Consider the following 17,116-nt stretch of genomic DNA (forward strand, 5'->3'; position numbering starts at 1 on the left):
GGAGGGATACAGATTTCATGGATACACAATTATTAGGATATGGGTTCTAGCTTGGAGCGCTACTCCTATCATGAGGACTCTTCCTCGATCTGGATAGGGCGCTTCTTTGGTGGAAGACACTGCTCCATCACATCATCTTCGGTCTGAGTACCCCTATCCCAATGGGTTTCTTCGGGTTCTTCTTCTATCCACCCTCCTACTCCTCTGTGATCCTCGTGTTCTTGCCATTGGGCTTGGAGAGCGGCTAGGGAATACTCGGCTAATACGGCTCTTGTTCGTTGTCCCTCCATTTCTTGGATTGCCTTTTCGGCCCTGCGGATTTGGTGCTTCTGTTGTTCCGCCTGTTCGCGGTAGAGTTCATCCAGGCCGGTGAGGTAGATGGATAGGTGGGAGGCCGTATCTTCCAGGTCTTCTTCTTCTCTCCCAAGTCCTCTCATCCGGGCAATCCATGAGCGTCCTCTTCCTTCAGTAGGTGGGAAAAATCCCATAGGAGTCTGTTGAAGATGATGCTTGTAGACCATGCGCAGACGTCGCAGGGCTTTTCAGGCGGCTTTTCTATAGGTGTCTGGGAAGCAAAAGCCAGTGGTGGAGATGAACCAGGGGTCCACGTCAGGGTAGCAGGTGCTTTTTCCCACGAAGATCATCATGTCGCACCGAAGAGTGCCCCTGGAGTCGTACTTCCGGTAGACGTACTCTGGTGGGTCCACCACTCTGATGCGTTCCAGGCTGAGTATCAATAATTTAGGAAGGCCGGGCTCTGCGTGGCAGATTCCGCCACTCCATCCATTGTCAGCTATCTGGAACAGGGCAAGAGTCAATGGTGAGTGTATGAGTGGAAAAAGGATTAAGCAGGGAAAGTCCTAATGTGGAAAGGCTCGAAAAAGGGGTCTCGATCCTAGGGTCACGTCCTATGGCCAACCTACGGCTCTGATATCACCTGAAGCATCCCCTCATAAGAGAAGACTTAAAAGTGATACAATATCAGTCCCAGGAGGCTGATAACACTTTTATTATATCAGATGGTACATCACCGTACAACTCTACGCGGAAGTGGGCAGTGAAGCGCCACTATCGCGAGGAAACAACTAACACCCACACAACGATATTAACTACGAAGAAGGGGTCATCAGAGTCTTGCGCCATACGGAACTTCCTGCGGGTGACCCTATCCACAGGCAAAGTTGGGTGCAGGATGGGACCTCTACTCAACGTCTTCGGGAACGAAGTCTGGATCTTCCTCTGTAAAAACATACTCAGCAAGTCCAACCACACCCACGGAGGGGCATAAACAGAATATAATGCACCGGGTAAATCAAGGATTAGGCTAGGGTTTAATTTGCGGAAAGCTAATTTTTATGCAGGGGTTCAATTGAAAGAAAGGATTTTCAATGCAAGTTTTTCTTGTACAGAGTAACACGTAGTGTTGACCCACACAGGATCCAAGTTTTAAGCTGCTACTGGACTCCTCATCCGCCGTAGCACACGACACAACTGCCGAACACTTTTCCAAAACCACTCACGCCAACCCGTCCATTCCCAGAAGAAACACTAGTTGTGTGACCAAACCGTAACTCGCCCAGTACCGTGGGCACGGCTATTCGAATAGATTCTATACTCTGCAGAGGTGTGCAATTTTACCCACAAGCGGGGTACCACAGTACGATCACCTTAGTGTCGGTGCAGATCCCAACAAAGCCATTACCCACCTTAGCTAGACCTGACTAGCCACCACGGGATCCACCAAGGGGTTGTCGACCTAACACCGAGGTTTAACCGGGGCATAAGTCACATAGAGCCTATCCCTTCTCCTTGGTCACCCGTTGCTCTCAGCTCTCCTGATGGCTATCAGACTAACTAGTGGGGTTTATGCTAAGCCGTTGCCCATACAACAGTCAATTGGTTTGCACGACAGTGGAGTTAGGCAAGATGACACACCAACTCGGTCGTTAATTGTGACAAGATGGATATCTCCCTTCCTCGCTCAACCACACAGGTACGAGCACACCATTTAGCAATTCACACAGAAGTGCCATCCATCCCGTCTAAACTTATCTTCCGAAAATTCCACATTTTTTCCTTCCCACACACTCATACATTTTCCCTTTATAAAACAAGTTGTATCATGTTTAAGGTCCTAAGCATTCTAGCAGCCATTAACGCCCAAACAAATCACATTCAGTCATTAATCTAGTTGGTCAAGGAATGGTTATAACAAATCAAGGGAGTGGCTATCCAACCATGTTTTCAGCGGGAAAAACATATGCAGTTTTATAAAACAGGCCAGTAGGTTGTGTTTATAAAAACTGGGATAAAACATGCATCAAAGGGGTGAGATTGAACTTGCCGTCTTCAAAGCCTTCCGGGAAGTCCTGATCGAGGTACTGTCCTTCGGGTTCGGGGTTGCGGAACAAGTCCTCGTTCACTTGCTCGTAGTACTACTCGTCGACGGGTTCTCCCTCATTTACACCGTGATCTACGACGCACACAAGCAAGCACACAATCAGGAAAAGAAATAAAGGTTTTATCGTTGAGCTCGATTCGAAAACAATTAAGATATGGAGACAGGAGTAATTATTTTGGGCGGTTCTCTAATGGCATGGTCAAAAGTATATTAGAAATAGCATGGTAAAGTTTCAGATCGATCGGAGGATTTTTGGCGCATGAAATGACGAGTTAAAGGAGTGGTTAGGGGTTAATCGGGGGTTTAGGGGCTTATTCGTAATTATGGCAAGGGCTTGATTATAATATTTGACAATGTCAGGGTCACTCTTGGAAAGAGCAGGGATCTATTTAGAATTGTCTTCATTTATTGGAAGGGTTTATTTGGAAAAAGGAAAACAGGAAGGGCCTTTTTGGAAAAAGGGTTATAAAGGGTGGGGATTCTTAATTAAAATGGGAGAAGGGGAGGGGCTTAAGGGCAAAATAGCCCTTTTCTTCCTCCTCCCGACGCAGAGCAGAGGAGGGGGGCGCTGGGCGCCGGCGGCGGCCCTCGCCGGCGGCCCAGGGCACGGCGGCGGCCGGGGCCAGGGGGAAAGAGGGAGGGGGCCATGGGGAGTCGATTCCCCTCCCCAATTTCAGAGGAGGGGCCTGCAGAGAGGGGCACAACGGCCATGGCCGCGACCGCCGAGCGGCGGCCGTGAGCAGCGCAGGCAGGGGCGGCTAGTGGCGGGTGCTTGTGGGGGAAAGGGAGAGGGAGACGCGAGGATTCCATCCCCCCGCTCACCTTGGGCGGAGGCAGCTCGAGGAGATGGCGCGGCTAGGACCAGTGGAAGGTGTTGGAAATATGCCCTAGAGGCAATCATAGAGATGATCATATTTCCTTGTAATCATGATTAATGAAGTGTTCCTTGAATATCCATGGAAGGCAATTTGTACTGATTGATAATTATGTGAATTGTCTGTGAGACTCTTTACTTGTATGGTTATTCTAAAGCTGTTCCTAGTCGGAGTTCATGTGAGGACACACATGGATATTAGACTAGCACATGTATTAGTTGATGACTATGTTTCACAAGTCATGGACATGTAGATGTCAAACAAATAATGTGGGCTCATGTGGGACGTGAGTCTGAACTGACTCAACACGAGATGATGACTTCTCATTACACAATATGTACGCTGTGTCCTAAGACCTGAGATCGTCGTATGTACTAAAGATGTGAACCGACTTACTTAGGAGTCATCCAACGCTACACCGTAATAGGATAGTCATAAAGGTGGCTTTCGGGTCTGTCAAGAAGCATGCTGTGTGACATAGTCGGTCAAGATGGGATTTTCCCCTCTCTACAAGAGAGAGATATCTCTGGGCCCCTCGAGTGATTCGGATCAGGAAATGCATGGCCATGCTGGGGTTAAGAGTTAACCAAGGATTCCGAATCACAGGATCGAGAAAGAGCGGTTGGCTTGGAGCTAGACCAAATATCGTGAGGCAAAAGAAACAACATGTATATGATATTGTGGCGGCTCGTCTGATATGATCTTTGTGTGCGTATAGGAGTTGACATGTCTTGCTAGAGGCCACTGTCTACTATTGGGCCGAGTAAGAGTACTCGGGCCATGTCTATTCGCATATGAGCCCATAGAGTCACACACTTAAGGGAAAGAAGTCTGATAAGGATGAGATCCGAATTAGACTGGGCTTAGGTGCACTAATGGGCCTTTTCGGCCCAAAAGGTGGCGCCCAAGGTGGGGCCCAAGGCAACGCACCTAAGGGGCTATATAAACAGAGGAGGGGGCACCTAAGAACCCTAGCTGTTTTACTGTTCGCACGAATAGTAGCCGCCGCTGCAGTAACCGCGCATGAACAGTAACCACGCGTGAGCAGTACCGCGCGTGAACAGTAGCCGCCCTTCCTATGCCCCCAAGCCCTAGGTCACCCTCGCGGACCTAGCAGTCCGGATCACGACACTTCTTCTCGTACGTGTGGATACCTTGGAGGAGCCGCATCTGCTGCACAAGGACGAGCCGCACATGAGGAGGTTCTCGCAACTGCACTGCCGGCTTCCATCTGTTCGACTACATCGACGTGCGACAGAAGTTCCGCATCCGCGCGTCTAGTGGTAATCTCGTGATCTATAACAGCAGTAGTTTCTGGTTATGGGGTAAAAATTTTTTGTTTTGCGTCCCCATATCCCTACAGAAGGCGGCGCTGGCGGGTGTGGAGGCGGCGCTGCAGGCCGGGGAGTGGGAGTTGCGGTGGCGGCGTAGCTTGTGGAGGTGAAGGGCGCGGCGGAGGTCCATTTTAGAGGCGATGAAAGGCGGTGGAGCGGGTGGGACACGGTGGTCGGCGGCCGGCGAGCATTCCGGCGACCATTAATGGCGTTGGGGCCGGATTGTCCGCTTGCGAGCGGCGCAAGCGTCGAGGCGTTGGCGTGCGTAAGTGGGAGAGGGTGCAGGGGGAGGCCGGCTGCTATGCACGTCGTCGCTCCGCTCGCGAGCAGTGCGAGCTCGGGCGGCGACGCTGTGCCGTGCGGCGCGGCGAGTGCAGGGCGATAGGACGGGGCAGGCAGCAGCGAGCGGTGCGGTGCTTGACGACGGGCGGCGCGGCGCGTGGTTCACGTGGGCGAGGCGCGCGTTCGCGCGTGGGCGGGGCCAGGAGCAGAGGCGTGCGGGGCAGGGAGCGGCGAGCGGCGCGGCGGGCTCATTCGGCGCGTCGCGCATGCGCGTGGGCAGTAGGCGCATATGGTCGGCCGGGAGCGTGGACAGGAGCGGGGAGCGGCCGGGGTGAGGCGGTGGCCGACGAGCGGCGTGCGTCGTGCGCGCGGGATCGCGGCAGAGGAGAGGAAGGAGAGATAGAGAGGGGGGCAAGAAAAGAAAAAGGGAAAAGAAAAAAGAAAAATGGAGAAAAAGAAAAGAGAGAAAGAGAGAGAGATGGCGGAAATCGCGGCGGCGACTGCGGCCGGACGTGCACGCGCGCCGGTCGGGCATGACGCGTGGGACGAGGGCGAACAGGGAGACGGGACAGCGATGGATTCGGATGTCGGGACCGGTTTTTCGGGAGATCGGGTGGGAAAGGTCTGAGCTCAACGATGAAAAAGTTTTGAGAATTATTTTTAGCGCGTGTTTTATTTTGGTAGATTTTTCGGGATGTCACACGTAGCAAACAGTCAACTGATGTCTCTGCTGGATTGCTTCTCTGGCTACCATCAGATATGGATGAGAAAAGAGGACGAAGAAAAAACAAGCTTCATAACCCCCTCCGGCACCTACTGCTTTGTAAGAATGCCCAAATGATTAAAAAATGCAGGACAGTCATTCTCAAGAATGTCTTCGGTGGTCCATGAGCACCAACTCAGAAAAAAATGTCTTAGCTTATGTTGACAATATTGTTGTGATCAGCTCAATAAGAAGCAACCATGTGACAGACCTGGCTGAAACCTTCGCCAGCCTAAGAAAAGCAGGGTTATCCTTAAACCCCAACAAATGCATCTTCGGAGTCCACAAAGAAAAGGTTTTAGGATGCCTCGTGTCCACAAAACTGATCGAGGCCAAACCTGACAAAGTGAAGGCTCTCTGGAACATGGAGGAGCCCAAGTCCATCAGGGACATTCAGAAACTCACAGGGAGGATAGCAGCCCTAAACAGATTTATCCCTCGCTCTGCCGACCGAAACTTACCATTCTTCAAGGTCCTTCGCAATGCCAACAAATTCGAGTGGGGCCACGAGCAAAGCGAAGCTCTTCAGGCACTCAAAACCCATCTTCAGAATATGATCAAAATGACCTCACCTGGTCCGAAGGATGTGTTGCTTCTATATATCGCAGCATCCTACTCCGCTGTCAGTGCAGCTCTTGTGCTTGAAAGAGAAGTTGAGGGAAAGAAGAAATAGCTACCCGTCTACTTCGTGTCCGAAGCTCTTGCAGGCTCCAAGCTTCTATATTCGGAGTTAGAGAAAATTGCATACGCAGTAATCATGTCTGCTCGGAAGCTTCGCCACTATTTTGAAGCTCATAAGATAATTGTAGTCATAGATCAACCACTACATGATTTGTTCAGTAACAGAGAGGCATCAGTCAGAATTGCAAAATAGGCTTCGGAGCTCTCTGAGTTCTACATTGACTTCGAAAGGAGAACGGCCATCAAGTCACAAGTCTTGGCAGATTTCATCGTTGATTGGACATCCCCAACCTTCAGGGAGGAACCTTCGACCGAAATCTGGATCGTGCACTGCGACGGAGCCTGGTGCAACGATGGAGCGGGTATCGCTGCAATCATAGAGTCTCCCTCGGGAGCAAAAACAAGATACGCAGCACGCTTAAGCTTCGGCAACCTCGAATTATCAACCCACAACACCACCGAGTATGTAGCCTTGCTTCTGGGCCTTCGCAAAATGAAAGCCCTTGGCCATCAAAATTTCATTGTCAGAACAGATTCGAAGGTTGTCAGAGACCACATTGAAAAGGACTCAGAAGCAAGAAAACCAGAGCTCATCGAGTACCTCGATGCCGTTAGAGCCATGGAGAAACATTTCAAAGGCTTTGATATTGTCCACATTTCGAGGCATATGAACGACGAAGCCGATAAGCTAGCAAAGGCAGCATCAAGAAAAGAGCAATTACCTTCGGATGTATTTTTCGAAAAAATCACAGAACCTTCGGTCAAACCGAAGAAAGAAAAGCAGGTTTCAGTCATCTTAGCAGAAGATTGGAGAACACCTATAATGGAGTACCTTCGGGGAAACATTGAACCAGCAGATCAGAAAGAGGAGAAGAAAATGTTCCAAAGAGCAAGGGGCTATATAATCTCCGAGGGTGAGTTGTTCAAGTCAGGCGTCACCACTCCATGGCTAAAATGCATCTCAACACCGAAGGTGTCGAACTGCTAAAAGAAATTAATTACGGGTTCTGCGGCTCACACATTGGCTTCAGACAACTCGTTTCCAAAGCCTTCAGGCAATGATTCTTCTGGCCAACGGCGCTAAAGGATGCCCAGTATATTGTGAAGACATGTCAAGCATGTCAAATGATGAGCCCAAAGTCCTCCAAACCTTCGGAGCCAACTCAGCTGATACCTCCGACTTGGCCTCTCCAAAGATGGGGGATCGACCTTGTTAGCCCCCTACCCACAACTTAGGTTAATTAAAAATACGCAGCCGTTGCCATTGAGTACTTCACAAAATGGATCGAACCCAAGACGCTGATCAACATCACATCAGAAACGATCAGGAAATTCTTTTGGCAGAACATTGTCTGCAGGTTTGGGGTCCCAAGGAAAATCACCGTCGACAATGGCAAACAATTCGATTCACAGCTCTTCATAGAGTTTTACTACAATGTGGGAATGAAGGTTATCTTTGCCTCGGCATACCACCCACAATCCAATAGGGCAGTCGAAAGAGCCAATGGCATCATCTTCGGCAGCATTAAAAAGTGCTTGTTTGATCAGAAAAAAGGCAAATGGGCGGATGAACTCCCGAAGGTCATCTGGTCTCACAACACTTCAGAATCAAGAACAACCAAGTTCACCCCATTCAGGCTGCTCTACGGTGCCGAAGCAATGACATCGGAGGAGCTAAAAAACCGAAGCCTAAGGGTGACCCATCAAGTTGAGGCCGAACCCTCGAACGACAAAGATCTCATGGAACTAGATATCCTCCAAGCTTCAGAGAACCTTGAAAAGTATCAACAAGAAACCACAAAGTGGAGAGACAAAAAGGTGGTGAAAAAGAATATCACAATCGGGGACTGGGGCCTGAAAAGAAAACTAAATGTTGAAACCGCCGGCAAACTTCACTCCAAGTGGGAAGGACCATTCCTAGTAATCAAAAGCAACCGGCCAGGATCATATCATCTGTCTGACGCCAAAGGCAATGAGCTGCAGCATCCGTGGAATGCTGATAGCCTCAAGAAGTATTACATATAAGCATGTAAAAAGGCCGCATCGCAAGATTATAAGCAATTGCAGACCTTCGTTGATTATTCTTGCTATTTCCTACATTGTGAAACGGGTTGTACTCTTTTCCTCACAAGGGGGAACTCCGCACTGGAGGTGAGGTTTTTGACGAGGCGGACCAATTGTAAACTCAATTCAATGAAAATTTCCCCCAAAAAAGTGTGTCACCTTCGCCTAAGCAGCCAAAATGGCATGCTTCGGCACGCATCTGCAAGCTGCTTAAAGTAGTAAGTTAGCAAAGTATGCAACAACCGCAAACTTTGCATACTTATCCAAACAAATGCCACGGGGCTTCGATCTTTCAAAGGTTCGAACCAAAAAACCTTCGGCACGAATAAAGGCACAATAAGTGCTAAACAACCACCAAGGGGCTTCGATCTTACAAAGGTTCGAACAAAAAAACCTTCGGCACGAATAAAGGCACAATAAGTGCTAAACAAACGCCAAGGGGCTTCGACCTTTCAAAGGTTCAAACCAAAAAACCTTCGGCACGAGTAAAGGCACAACAAGTGCCAAAGCAAACGCCAAAGGGCTTCGACCTTTCAAAGGTCCGAACCAAAACACCTTCGGCAAAAACAAAGGCACAACAAGCCCTAATCAAAGCCCCAAACAAGGTTCGAGTCAAAATACCTTCGATGCAAAGACATCAAACTTGCGAAGGCCTAAACAAAAATACCTTCGGAAAACTCGAAAGTTGAAAGCCAGGAAGGGGGAGACGTTTTTCTCTTCAAACTTGGCATCCATCATTCGAACTGTACAAAGCAAGTACAAGGGAGGCGGAAAACAAACCTTCGGGACAATGGTGTGCAAGGGAAGAGGGAGATGTTTTTCTCCAAAACAGAGACCTTGCGCACTTTGCCTCGACGGTGAACAAGCCGTCTATCGAAGGTCCACAAGAATGGGGAGACAATTTTTCTTGCCAAACCACAACGTGTCGCTAACTACAGCCACCTTCAAGTAATGGTGCGCAAGGAAGGGGGGAGACGTTTTTCTCCAAAAAACACAACCCTAGCACACGTCACTTTGGGTGGCATTAGCCTAATTCCCGAAGGACACGAACATTATGCAACAGAAAGGGGGGAGACGCTTTCCTCCGAAAACAAAATCCTTGCGTGTGTCGCCCAGGCTAACAGGACCTCATGCACTACAAAAACTTCAGAAGATACGTTCTAGAAAGGAGGAGACGTCTTTCTAAAACCATTCAAGCAAATATCACCCGAAGCTCATTAAAGGCTTCGACCAAAAACCTTCGACAAGTCATGTGCGACGAAGGGGGGAGACGTTTTTCTGGAACTCCTTTCGCACATGCCTTGCCGGAGCCCAACTCAACCTGCAATCCTCAAAACTTCGGGAGATGTTTTTCTTTTCACACGGCAATAGCATCACGAAGGACGCAAACTGAAAAGCGCCTCAAAAGATGCACGCGCTAAAGCATCTCGAAGGATGCACACATCATAGCATCTCGAAGGATGCACACATCAAAACATCTCAAAGGACGCAAACTGAAAAGCGCCTCGAAGGATGCACACGCTGAAGCATCTCGAAGGATGCACACATCAAAGCATCTCGAAGGATGCACACATCAAAACATCTCGAAGGATGCACTCATGAAAGCACCTCAAAGGATGAGCACCACAAGGCTTCGTAAAAAAACGAGCACAGAATCATCGTGCATAAAAGAACACCGCGAAGGTTGCATTCAGCCACAATAATAAACTATCCATCTCGAAGATCAAAGTGAATCGTGCCCCGACCAGCACAAATACTCTGCCACGCTGGCTCTGGGGCAAGCAAGACTGAAAGCCTCCCAACTCAACAATAGCATAAAGTTGTTCGCATCCTGCAGCATGGGAATATTTACAAACCAGCATACAAGTTCTCAAAATAAAATCCTTCAATCCATTTTCTACACCTGAGCTTCGGCAGAGCCAGCCGCTTCGTTCCCGGCGGAGGACCTCTCGACCTCCGGCATCCCACCATCCTCCGAAGGTTGCTGCGCGGTTGTTCCCTAGGCAAGCGATCAAAATTCATCAGAATCAATCAAAAAGAAACAAAAATCAAGGGAAGTTCACAAGAAAACGGTCCCACCTCGGCGGCCATGACAGCAAGAGCACGAACAACACCCTTTCCCAAAGGTCCCCAAAACTTCTCGAAGAAAGCAATCTTCACCTCCTGGATCCTTGCCAACTCCTCTCCTAGACCTTCATAAGGAACATATTGAAAATCCCCCTCCAGTACAGAAAGGTCGAAGCTCTCGGCCTGGAGGAGACTCCCGATAAGCCCTTCGAAGGCCACAGAGGCGGCGTTCTCGCTGGCAACGCTCACCACTTCCCTAAGTCCTTCAAATTCTGATATAAGCCAATCCAAGAGATGAAGGATGCCAGTTGAACCTTCGGCAGGCTCCGGTAGAGGCAAAGGCTCCGCCCCAAGCACTGCAAGAGCCTTTTTGTACTCTTGGTACACGTCCTCGGCTCGGGCAGCAATCTCCGAGAAGGCCTGCTTGAGCTTAGTAACTTCAGAATGAACAAGCTCCAGCTCAGCAATCCTCCCCTTGAGAGCAACCTTCGCATTGGTATCTTCTTATACGGTCTTCCGAAGGTTTTCCAAAACCTTCTCGTTGTCCGCTGCTGCCGCCGCCATCTTGGTACACATTCCCTTCAACTGTTTGTTCTCATTTGTCAAGGCCTCAACCTTCGCCTCAGCTTGCTTCAATCTCTCTAACAGGCTCAGCCTTTCGTTGGCGCGCTTGACTCGGAGGTCCGCGTCAGCCTTGGCCTTTTGCATCAAAATGTTGCTGGCAAGGGCAAGCTTCTTGCTCAAATCCGCAACAATGAACGCGGCATCAGAGGTGGACGTCTCTGCCACTGCTGCATTAAACTCTGCATTAAACCCAAAATTACCTTCGGGCATCCTAAAAATTAAGCAAAAACAAAACAGAATCTCGCTCCATCGTACCTTTTTCCGGGGGAAGGATCCCGGTGGTGCCAGGCCCATGCATTATGGCCAAAAGCTGCTTCATCGACTCGGACACAGCTGCAAAATGCAATGCAAGACCAAAAATATAAGGTCTCAAACAAGCCAGAACCGCAAAACATCACAAAGCCGAAGCTTACCAGCCTCGTCAATGTTTGATTCTTCCAATGTGTCCACCTCCTTATCCAAAGGAGGGCAAAGGAGCTACCAGCGACTCCCTTTTCCTTGAGCGACAACAACGTGTTGCCAACCGAGATCTCCCCCTCCCCGTTCCGCAGCAGGAGACTGATGGGCGATCGTCACCGTCGGCACCGGAGCCTTCGGGGCATCAACCCTCGGCAAATCCGGTTTCAGTCCAGTCGGCTTCGGGATGTCCGCCGGTTTTGACCCAGTCCGCACGATGCTCTGGATCCTCCTACGTTTGGTGGTTAATCAGTGCCTTCGCAACTTCCACCCGGCGGCCGGAACCAAAAAGCATGGTCCCGTACTCATCACCAAGATCATAATGAGATCTAAACAGCCTCCCCTCGGGAACTACAATTTCCCCACCCACCATCCCCATTAGTTCTTCCATGAACGAGGGCGTACCACTATCTCCCGAAGTTGTTTCCTCATCTCGGGCCTTCCTCTTGGCGCTCTCAGCCCTCGCAACAGAAACCTTCATGTTCGAAGGTTTCCTCCCTCTCCCGCGACCCCGAACGCCTCCACCGTCACCCCCACCACCCTCGCCTGAAGTCCCCACCTCCTCCTTCTTAGCCTTGCCCTTCAACCTCTTCGAAGGCACCTCCGAACCAACATTACCCGGCGGCATCATCCGCGGAACTGCGCCCGCTGGCACCGACCGAAGGTCGTACTCCACGCCCATTTCAGCCAAGCACTGGTTCAGACGAAGGTTCCTCTTGCAAACCTCAATCAAAAAGAGATATTCCTTCTTGTTCCAAGGCCCCAAAATGTCCGAGGCCTCCCGCTCTAACTCAACCATGATCACCTCATCGCTCAAACCTTCGGGCCTCTGAAGCCCAAAAACCGGAGAGACCAAGTCGTACTCCATTCCAGCAAAACACTTACGGTCGAACCCTTGTGGAGCCCAGCCAGCAGACAGAGGCCAAACCTTCACGGCCAAGAACTCCTCCACGACATCCCTGCCGCCGCAAACTTGACAAGCCATCTTGAAAGCCTCCAGACACGGTTTAAAGCCTGGCGCACGCTTGTTGTACGCAGGCTGGTAGGTGTGCTCGAACAGCTCGATATCTGAAGCCAGAAGATATTTCTCCTCCCCTAAACCTTCGGGATCTAGACAACCAATCTTGGCATAGAACCGGTACTCTAGCCAATTCCCCTTCCACTTGTTCTTCTGGGCCATGGAAAGCATAACTTTCTCCAAGCCGGCCTTTTTGCTGGGCTTGCGAGGAACGAAGGTGCAACAGCCATTCTGCACCTCACTCTCTTCCTCATCATCATCTACGAAAACCTTCCGAGGCTGACAGTGCAACTGAAAAAGCCTGCAGAAGGCATCAACGAACACTACAGCCCCGAACGTCCTTGCAACCCATAAGAACTTGGACAATGCTACAATTCCGTTCGGGGTGAAGTGATGCAGCTTCACGTTTAAGGCTCCAGTCGCTTCGGAACCACCGGATCCATTGGAAGGCGCAACCCAGCTGTAAAGAAGTCCTTAAACACAACCACCTCTCCAAACTCAGGCTCCGGAATAACCTCCTGGCCAGCACCCTGGAGACGGCCACTTGCGCCGCGTTGCAGGGGGATCCGGACAAAATTCTACTTTTGGGGCGTCCGGATCAATCACTGCCGCTTGTCCTCCGATGCCCAAACTTGTGGGAGAGATGCTTCCCCTTCCAGGGCTCCCCGGCGTCGCGCTCGGCTCGGGACCCCGATCAGTCGCTCATCGTCACCCCCGCCCCCCCCCCCCCCCCCCCCTCTCCATCCCATCCGGTCGGTCGCGGCCGTCATCAATCCGAAAAGGTGAGGGGGAGTGGAATCTTAACACGAAAAGGCAACGTCTCGCGGCGTCCGGTGCGCGTCCGCTCATCACATGGCATCAGCGCCGGCCCGATGGTCTCTGCTGCCAGCCTGCTGCCGTTTGGGGCGGCCGAGGGGGCGCGGCGATGGCGACGGCGGGGCGGGACGGTGAGCGCGCGGTCTGAGCTTATCCGCCTGCTCCGTTTTAACACGCGCTTTCGGGGACCGGCCGTGGTAATCTCATCTCTTCGGGGGACTTGTGGGTCCGGGACTGCTTGTGTGATTAGAAAACGGGAGCCCTTCAGGGTTGGGATTCAGGTCAGGTCCAGCAGAGCTGCTGCCGAGCGCTGACGGCCTCTGTCTGTCCTTGATGACGGGAAGGAAGATTTACTTTAGCATCAAATCTGCATCATGGTTTTTTTTTAATGGTCGGATGCGGCGCTGCTAATCTGGTCGGAACCAGCTGCAAGTGGGAGGTACCGTACCAAGGGGGGAGGTATCTATCCTACCTAGTACATACTACTCTAATGCAAGTGGGAGCACTGATTTGTAGTGGCCTTGTTTGGTTCCTGCCATGAAGCTAGCACGCATATTTTCCAAGAGAAAAATTTTGCATATATGGAGTATTAAATGAAGTCTATTTGCGAAATCTCTTTAGAGATGGGTGTAACTTTTCGCGACAAATCTAATGACAGTAATTAATCAACGATTGACTACAGTGATGCTATAGTGACCATCCTCTAATCACGCGATCGAGGACCTCATTAGATTCTTCAAGGTTCCTAGCGCAGTGGTTCTGAAGTTGGTTTTGTAAACTGACTTTGTTTGACATCGTAATTAGCGTTCAAAATGTTACTATTCTTAACACAAGAACCAACCAAACAAGGCCACAGTGTTTCTTTTGACAAAAGCTGGCCTTTCTTTATTCTGTACCTTGAAGCCTCTAATGCACTTTAGTGTTATTTTTTTGTACACTACGTACTGGGTAGAACAAAATTAGAATAGCAGCAACTTGCTCGTGTACCTGATTTTCTTTTTCTTTTAGACGATGTGCTCATGTGCCTTATAGTTATCAGGATCACCAAATATCCTGTCTTCATGGCGGCCTGCAATATCACCGCCAAAAACGTGCAGCGCCGATAATACGCATCACTGCCGTCCCCCAGTTTCAGTTTACTCCGTCAACGGCTGACGTGGCGTTGCTGCTTGTACTATGTGCCATCAGTGCTGACAAATGAGTGCTAAAATTGACAGTCAATCCTTACAAAAAAGAAGAAGATTGATGACCGGCAAGGAAGCTTGGGCTGGGCGGCTGGCAAGCCAATGCTGGGGTCGTCCCCTGCATCAACTGAACAGGCAGGCGGCTTCTCGCTTGACCCTCGCACAGAAAAGCGCATGCCTCAGCTTGGACTAACCTCAGTTGCAGTTCGGAATGTGTATGAAATGGACGATGCCTAGGATCTGACTTTGTAGCACGTTACCTCCTAGGAAGTCAAAGTTTTCTCGGTCAGCTCCGTGGCGCTCCTCGGTGTTGCTGGAGAGACGCGCCGTATGATGCTGATGTCAACGGTGACGGTCATACGCTTATCGTCACACCTTGAAAGTTGAAACGGTTGTACCAGCACCTGTATCGGTTCAGCTTGCCAGGTGCCAACTGATAATTTCCTGGTTGAGGGCTCAGGCTGTACGTAAGGCGTAGACAACTCCAATGTCAACTGCTATTATAAGCTCTAAATTCAAGATCTTTGAGTGAAGACCACTTCATGGTCAACTAATATCATAATCTTTAAAATTAAGGAATTTCAAACGAAGGCATGTTCAGGGTCAACCACTATAATTAGCTCTAAAATTAAATACATTTTAGTGAAGACAAGTTCAGAGTCAACTACTATCAAAACCTCTCTAATATTTTTTTTAACAAAAAAAACCCTCTAATATTGAACATTGAAGAATTTATGTGAAGGCTTGAGCCTGCATGTGAGGCGCATACAAGTTGGGACCAACCGTTATCATAAGCGCTGGAGATTCTCGAATTCCTTCTTGCTAATTTTAGAAGGTCAGGATTCAGGAAGCACGCTCTGTTTCCCAACTTGCTCCGTCTAATTACCACAACCATTACAATATCAAAGATTTGGCATCGGACGCCAAGAGAAAAAGAAAAGGAAAAAAATTATGCACACTGGGCTATACCATGTTTAGTTCCCAAAATTTTTTCTACGGTATCCATCACATCGAATCTTGAGATATATGCATAGAGCATATTAAATATAGTTGAAAAAAAATAACTCATTAGTCATTACACAGTTTAACTGTAAATTACGAGACGAATCTTTTAAGTCTAATTAGTCTATAATTAGACATCAATTGTCAAATAATAACAAAAGTGCTACAATATCAAAATCCAAACAAAAATCGCGAACTAAACAAGGCCTTAGTCGTAGACTGATCGTATCTCCAGTGTACCACTCTGGTGACGCTGTCGTTGCAGAACGCGGTGACAGCGGACGGTGGCTCCATGGGCATCCCCTGCGCCGAGCTCGCGTGGTACAAGCCCCAGCTCATGTCACTGAGCACGTCGAGCTCGAGCAGCGAGTCCTCGGTGGCGAGAGAGGATCAGAGGAAGCCTCGCCGTCGGCAGTGCCGTGGCCGACTGCGCGTCCTCCACGATTCTCAACTCTCAAGGAGGGCCTCCCGGCGCTGCAAGTCCTCCACGGCCTCGGCCGCCGCGCGGCGCACGTCGGCGAGGTTGGCTGGCGTGCGACGCCGGCACGGGGGAGCAGCAACGCCGAGTCCGAGAAGCCGACGCCCGCGCCCGGTCCGGCGTTGGCGAGCATTGCGGCGTCGAAGGTGTCGAGCCAGAGCAGGCCCGGCACGCGCACCTCGCCCGCCCACCGCCCGCTGTGGAACACGGGGTGGCGTGTCTGCCGGCGGAATTCGGTCCGCGCCGCAGGACGCGCCTCGGCGGCAACGTCCATGTAACGACCCGGTCCGGGATAACGGTTAATATCTACTCTCCACTTTAAGTAAACCACACCTGCTAAATAACGCTCTTGCGTTTTCGTCCTCGCTTCGCGCAAAAGATTCGAACCGGAGTTATTAGTTTCCCAGGGACCGGCTATTTAAGATGGTTCGGCTCCCTCTCTGTTTTCAGTTCGGGACTAAGGAGCTGAGCCCCGCTGTGCTACAGTAGCTCGCGTTAGGATTCGACGTCCTCGTCGAACCAGCTTACCCATACGGGACAAAGGAGCAGGATCTCCTCTCTTGGTCACGTCCCATACGTCTAGTGCTAACGATCCCATGTGCCACGTCTGTGAGTTCACTGTCAGCATCCCATGTGACTGAACCGTCGGAGAACGAACCCGTTGAGCCTGCCGAGTCCGTCGAGCCTGAAATCGGAGTCCAGTTTGTGGTCGAGTCCGAAGTTAACCAAGGCAAGCAGCTAAGCATAATTCCTTGCACTTATTTAATTTGATTAGTTTAGTTATCTCATCGGGTAATGTTGGGTATATAAATTATGTACGTATTGCATTCTTGTACACACTTTAATGCATTGTCATTCCTTGATTGGTTTATCCATGTCATTGTCACTTGTTAGTCAGATAATTATTTAACTTGACTAGATGCTTAGCTCTGCTTAGAATACTCATCCTGCTTACTAGAAAGAACAGCTGGAGTATCACATTTACCGATTACCTTTGATTGCACTAGTTGGGTTTGGTTGTTAGTGAAGTGGTAGTACCGAGATTCGAACGGAATGGTAGGGCGTAGAGAA

General features: G+C 50.0%; 1 protein-coding gene across 1 annotated transcript; it reads right to left on the minus strand.

Moving 5' to 3' along the window:
- Positions 1 to 15,902: 15,902 nt before the first annotated feature.
- On the minus strand, positions 15,903 to 16,319 carry LOC120695446 (dehydration-responsive element-binding protein 1J-like). The gene has a single exon (XM_039978692.1). It carries the CDS (start codon positions 16,317 to 16,319, stop codon positions 15,903 to 15,905), a length of 417 nt encoding a protein of 138 aa, XP_039834626.1.
- Between the last annotated feature and the right edge of the window lie 797 nt (positions 16,320 to 17,116).

Source organism: Panicum virgatum, chromosome 2K (genome assembly GCF_016808335.1).
Source record: "Panicum virgatum strain AP13 chromosome 2K, P.virgatum_v5, whole genome shotgun sequence".
Classification (NCBI taxonomy): domain Eukaryota; kingdom Viridiplantae; phylum Streptophyta; class Magnoliopsida; order Poales; family Poaceae; genus Panicum; species Panicum virgatum.

Coding starts and splice junctions, on each gene's coding strand:
- LOC120695446 (XM_039978692.1), bottom strand. CDS start 16,319: ATGGACGTTGCCGCCGAGGCGCGTCCTGCGGCGCGGACCGAATTCCGC.